General features: G+C 53.8%; 1 protein-coding gene across 1 annotated transcript in view; it reads right to left on the bottom strand.

Moving 5' to 3' along the window:
* Positions 1-742: 742 nt before the first annotated feature.
* TRAM2 (translocation associated membrane protein 2) overlaps positions 743-6,317 on the bottom strand; it is a 74,297-nt gene continuing 68,722 nt past the window's right edge. Inside the window, exon 11 of the mRNA XM_037159575.2 lies at positions 743-6,089. Coding sequence (XP_037015470.1) covers positions 6,016-6,089 — 74 coding nt within the window. The 3' untranslated portion in view covers positions 743-6,015. The remainder of the gene's footprint in view (positions 6,090-6,317) is intronic.

Genomic DNA, 6,317 nt, shown 5'->3' with positions numbered 1-6,317 from the left:
CGCTACCACTCTCTGCAAAAACAACCAAGTAAACCAAAACTGCAGAACAGAGGTGAACAAACAGGCTCATCACCTAGCTTCTCACTGCAGAGCAGAACCGCAACCCAAGCCCGCTACAAAGCTTGCCCTCCACCAGTGCCACTCACCTGCACCTCAGCCGAAGGTTTCCTGTTTAATCCTCATACCCGTGGGTGTCCTTGGTGAACTGCCCCCTGTAACTCCACTCATCCCTGATCTCTCTCTCTGAAGATGGCTCTGGAAAACATAGCAGTCGGCTGCAGGCACCACGCCATCTGACTGACTCCAGCAATGCCTGCTGCCCACGGCTGTTACTAATACTTGGACATCTATTCACTACCAACACAAACAGCTGATGGCTTTTACTTAATGCCATCTTCTTCTAGCCAAATGACTTCATAATACAGTAAACATCAAGCCTGGTGGAGCTCCCAACCTACAAACCCCATGTCAAGAAAACTCCTTTCCACTTTTACACTTTACTGTTACAGACTCAGATAAAAATGATGCTTGTTCTTACCTAGTATTTGGGATAACTCTTTCTCCATCCTGAATTCCAGTTCCCTAATTCACATGAGCACAGTTAACAAAAGACATCTCAAAAGATATACATGAAATGACTAACGTAGTGAAAACTATTAGAAATTAGACTAAAATTGACACTTATTTTATCCAGATCAAAAAGAAATATAAGGAATTGCACCAGAAACAATTAGACTGATAATTCTATGCCTTTTATTCAATTATTTCAAAAATATTTGCTGACCATTTGCTTCAAAATGTACACTTAAAAAATCCATACAAAACTGTAATTTGTTTTCAAACCAGACAGAAACAGTGGAAAAAGGATTCTGAAAAAAGTTCACTGAAAGTAAAAAGCCCCCCTCACAAAAAAAAACAAAACAAAAAAACCCTTTTACATGAGCATAAATACGGCAGGTACAACTTTTCCTTGAGTTCCTTGTTGAAATTTGGTCCATAACATGAACAGGCTAAGTAGAAAAACAAAGAGACACTTTTATCCACATTTGCATTATGAGTTGCTCAGGGCACCAGCAGCCTCAGCTCATCCTTCAGATGTTCATTAAAAAAGAAGAACTGAAAAATGAGGTTTAGTCTCACCACACAAACACTCGAATCTGTGCCAGGGAAACGGCGGGGCGCAGACTCCCAGGCAGTGCTGTCGGGGGGCGGGGCTGCCCACACGTGGCTGCCCTTCCTCTCCACGTGAACCACAAACTCGAGACTGTCCTCAGGCGGAGTGGCGGTGATGCCTCAGGTGCCACACAGATGTCATTCCCAGACACCGACTCTTTCCTCTTATTAATGCCCCATCATGAGGATAGTTTTTTTCCTTTTTAACAGATTAAAAAAATTATATGGACTTCTAAGATAATGCTACAATGTCCTACTAGAGTGCCACAGAAACCTACCCAGAATCACAAGAACGGCAGCAATGAAGGGAAAGTGGCGAACATTTCTGCTGTAGGGGCGACGACTGCCCCTCCCGTGGGTCCCTTCCCTTCCCAGTTGCAGGGTGTTGGGAGGGACAGCAAGGCCTGTGGAGGACCACTGGCTGGGAGGGTTATTGCACAACCCGGAAGAGCAAGGGAAAGGCAGGTGGGCCAGGGGCAGGGGAGACCGGAGCTGCTGCTAACACAAGGTAACACTGAATTAGGAGCTCGAGGGAGTTCTGCGACAGCCAGCCTAGACCCACTGTCCAACGGGTGTCTGTGAGCTAACACATGTGATTGGAAAGTAAACACCTCTGTCATACAGACTTTGGGTTGAATGGGAAGCAAAATAGAGCAGGAGAGGTTATAGCAAGGGCACCTTTTTGTGATCTTGGCTATGGGGGCTGGAAGCACAGGCCTCACTGTTGGGGCCAGAGGCACAAACGGGGCTCAGTGCCCCTGGCCCTCTGAGCTCCCCTTGACAGGTATGAGCACAGGTGCTGCAATGGGCCTTCTCGGGCTTCCACGCCACCCAGGCAGGCCCGAGAGCTGACACCAGGGAGAAACCAGAAACAAAACAGGGGACACACGACAGACCCTAATGCAATGCTGGGACAAATGAGGCCAAACTGTCACACTCCGTGTCCCTTTTACATGTACTACACCGGGCCCAGTGCCCTTGGCTGCACGTGACAAACAGCCCCAGAGCCCTGGCAGCTGGGGACTGGCAGTACACGACAGTGACAGCCGAGACCACACGGCAGGTAAGGCACTTCTCACCCAGAAAGAACAAGGATCTGCTTACAAGGAAAACTCGCACGGGGTGCTGAGCACGAGAGGCCACCCACAGCCAGCGGGCCCCACTGTCCCCCCGCTTTTCGAAGACCTCCAAGAAAAGGCTGAGTGGGGCAGGGGGTGTGAGGCAGCCGAGGACGTGGTCTTTTTCAGCCTTTGGAAGGGAGGAATTAATAGTCACGGGAGAACTGGGGCAAAGAGTGAAAAGTTAGGAAAGGCTTCCTTACTGAGCCAACCAAGGGCCAGATAGAGATTCTACTTATGTTTCAAGTGATCCGACAACCACCCAGCTCCCAGGAGCGCCCGACATCCCCCCGACGAGCAGAGCTGGGAGCCGGGAAGGCCGGGAAAGGGCGTCAAGACCACTCAGTTGTCCCGACTCACAACCCTTCCGCACACTCTCCACTAACACAGGCCTGTGGACCCTGGGAAGGGGAATCATGGCTGATGCCGAGGCCCCTGCCCGGGGAGCGAGTCATGTCCTGGCCCCTGGCCCCCCACCACCTTCTCTCACCAGGGCCTCAGAAAAACCACCTGGGAAGGCTGAAACCTATGAAATAAATCCAAACCACACTTCCCCAGCTGCACAGTCAGCAAGCCACATCTAATCAAAAAGGCAGCTAAGGAATCCCTTTTGGTCGGGAATCTTGGGGAGGGATGCTCTCTGCCCCTGTCACTTATTCACCACTTAGAAAAAAAGTCAAAGGATACTGTGGAGGGAGGTCCCCCAAGGACACCCAGCACACACTCCCTAAAACCGGCTGCTGAGACTTCAGGGGGTTTCCAGGGTCCGAGGGAAGCAGATGTGGTCAGAATACGGATGACTATTATGGTTTCCGAAATGCTGGTAAATTCTGCCTTCAGATGGAAGCGGAGCAGTCTCTCAGCAACAGTTCTGGTCGGACGGCCAGACACACACAGGGTTAGAGCAGACTGGAATGGCAGAAGCAGCTCTCCTCCAGCTCGGCCAGCGCCCCCTCCCCCAGAACCGTCCCCTACCTTCGGAAGGGACACATGTAACTTATTAATAGTGCAGCTCTCAGAGCCTGGATGGTAAAAATAACCTTCCCACCACTGAGCTTCAAAGGAGGGGAGTCTGCAGCACGCAATCCTCCCGTCCCACCAACACGGCCTCGCTGTCCCTCTCCAGCCACTGCTGTCTGCCTGGCTGCCCCACGCTGGTGCCCATCAGAGATGCTGAGAGGCGGCGGCTGCTGAGGTAGATTTGCATGTGCTCTCCTGCCCTGGGTGGGGGCTGAGCTGGCCTCTCCAACTCAGAGGTGTCTGTCAGGGCCTTCACAGATGGCTCGGCACAGCTGGGGCCAGAAGAGCGTTGAGACTGAAGAAAACAGCCAAAGTGGCCAAATTGGGACAAAGCAGCCCAACAAGTTCACGGGGTGAAGTGGGACTGAGTTATTTTGGCCCCTGGAAATGTGGTTTCAGCCAACCCACCAAAGAGTTGGCTCTCCCTGCAAGAACTGTGCCAGGCATGCCAGTGGGTGACAAAGTGCCTGACAATGACCCTGCTATCCCCCCTTCCTTCAAATCATTCCTGAGACCAGCTGGTGAGATGCTAGCCTTACTTATGTCTCCAGGGTTTTTACAGAGCAGAAAAGACTTCACTTATTCTCATCGCCGAACAAGCTGTGCTTTAGGAGACGACTGAAGTTGGCCTGGCAGCCAGGGTGGTGGTGCCACCGCTGAGGCACACTGTACACAGCACTGGGGCCTGCAGGAGACTTAGGACACGAAGCCACTCGGTCTGTGTGGCAGCGAATACCTAGGACACCTGCGCACAGGAGCAGGAAGGCGGCTGGAGGGCAAGCGTGGGGCTGCTGCCAGCAGCTGGCCCACCCACAGCATGTGTGTGTCTGCCGAAGGCCCTAGTCCACAGTGTCATGGGGCTCACCTGGGGAGGCAGCCGCCAGGGTGGGCGGGGACACGCTGCCCAGCACACAGCCTGGGGACTGACTTTGGGGCCTGGGCTGTCCGGGCAGGTGCAGGACGCTGCTGGCTGACGAGTCTGCCGTCAGCCGCCACCGTGCCACCCTTTTACCGAGGTTCTGCTCCGCAGCCCAGGGGGCATCAGAGAAGGACGGGAGAGATGCCTACTTTCAAAACCACGCCCACTCCCTGACAGTAACCAGCAGCAGCCAAGGATAGCTCCTCCTTTTCAGAATCACCTTCTGACAGAGAGGTGATTCCAGATACAAAGGCGTTAGAAAACAAATCCCTCAGTCTCTAGAAAATGAAAATCGATCTCTGATGCAAGTGGCGTGGAGAACGGGCACGCACGGACTTGATGGAAAGACCCATCTCCCCCTTTCCGGGTGATGAACCAGGGCCCGGCTTCTGCTGTAGTGTCAGAAAGAGGGCCAGCTCAAAGGACACCGACATTCCTGTGCCCACCAAGGACCCCTCCCCAGCCCTGCAGCAGAGTCCAGTTCTCAAACAGGACCTTGGGAAGCCCAACTCTTCTGCTAAGTCCTCACCAGGGCCTTATCTTTGGGGAGAGAGAAGGGAAAGACCACGTGAGTGCAGGAATCCTCGCACAGCCGCGCGGCTCACCTAAGCGGCCGTCCCAGTTCACACCATCCACAGTGCCGTCGGTGTGCTCAACAAACCTCGGCGGATAACAGTGACAATTCCAAAGAACACTCAACTGGGGAGGCCGGCAGGGGCTGGGCGTCCCTTCGGGTAAAGAGATGAAGTCGGGCAGCAGGGCTGGCCTGACAGGGCCGACAGGGCTGACAGGGCCTGGGGTTTAGACCAGCCTGTGCCCAGCTAGTCCTGTTGGTGGGCAGATTTGGTTGTGAATGCTGGTGAATGGCAGAAAAGCAGGTGCAGCTGGGGCTGCTCAAGAAAGTCCTGGGTCGCCTCCACCGTGACTTTCTGGAAGAACCTGATGCTCAGGACACTTGCTCTTGCTCTAGACAGTGGGAAGACCTGTCCAGTCTCCGGCACTTCCCCAGCAGAGTGAGGGCAGGCTGGTTTCCAACACAGGACCAGCCACTGGCAAGGCATCTTGAGTCATCCCATACAACACACTTAACACCATCCTTCTGGACCAAGTCATCGGGTCCCAAAGCCAAACACCTTGGCATTTCAAGGAGCAGCAGCCCTGCTGGGCCTCAAGACAGTACATGCAGAACCAGAATCATACATGTTGTCAGTTAATCAGCACCTAGGAGATATGATCAAGAGAGCGGTCTCTCCTCTTCTTGCCCATCCACTCGGGGGTCCTGGGAGCCGGCTGCTGGCCCCGGACAGGGGCTCCTCACACGAGGCCCGCAGACTTTGGCAGGTCCTGGGGACCGATGCTGGGGGTTGGGGGCCAGGACTGCAATCACAGCTCCCTCTCATGGTAAAAATTAAGACAGAAAAATTGCACAGCATGGCAAAAGTAGTAAAAAGAGAAAGCAGCAGCCGTGACGGACGACCAAGGAGGCCCACAGAAAAGTGACCAGGAGAACCTGGGCTTCCAGAAAAGCCAACACAGGACAGAGGTGAGGACATGAGTGGCTTGAGGGAGAGAAGGAGAAAGATTTTTGGTTTTATTGAGAATGGTTTATGGAAGAATAAGAAAAAGCCAAGAAGAAGGAAAAGAGGAAGAGCCCCGTTTAAAGACACGTTCCTGCTGTTTGCTATGGAGCGTCACGGGCAGGAAGGGGAGGCAGTGACTGAGGCCTGGGCCCCCGCCGCCCTGCTGGGCGCCCCCGAGAGGATTTCTGTTCTCAGCACTTTGGCCTTAAGGAGACTTGAGTTTCTTAGTCCGTGGGGATGTTCCGTTCTCTGCCTTCACCACTCCATTTTCATGATAACCTAGGAAGTAAAGGGAGACAGACAGACATGGTGTTTCTGCCAGGACTGGAGCAGGAGAGGCGGGTGGGGACCCGGACAGCCAGGCCCGGCTGCTGCCCACGAGGTGAGCCGAGGTGGCCCGCAGACTGCCCCTGGGAGCTGCTGCTCTCCCGGGGTCTTGCTCCCAGTGGCTCCGTTTGCGGTGGCTGGTCTCTGACACTCCTTCGGTGGGAGGAGCTGGGATGACAC

The sequence above is a fragment of the Artibeus jamaicensis genome, unplaced genomic scaffold (assembly GCF_021234435.1).
Source record: "Artibeus jamaicensis isolate MK-2021 breed Jamaican fruit bat unplaced genomic scaffold, CSHL_Jam_final contig_484, whole genome shotgun sequence".
NCBI classification, from domain to species: Eukaryota; Metazoa; Chordata; class Mammalia; order Chiroptera; family Phyllostomidae; genus Artibeus; species Artibeus jamaicensis.
Note: the sequence above shows the minus strand (reverse complement) of the source record. Positions and strands in the feature narration are given on the sequence as shown.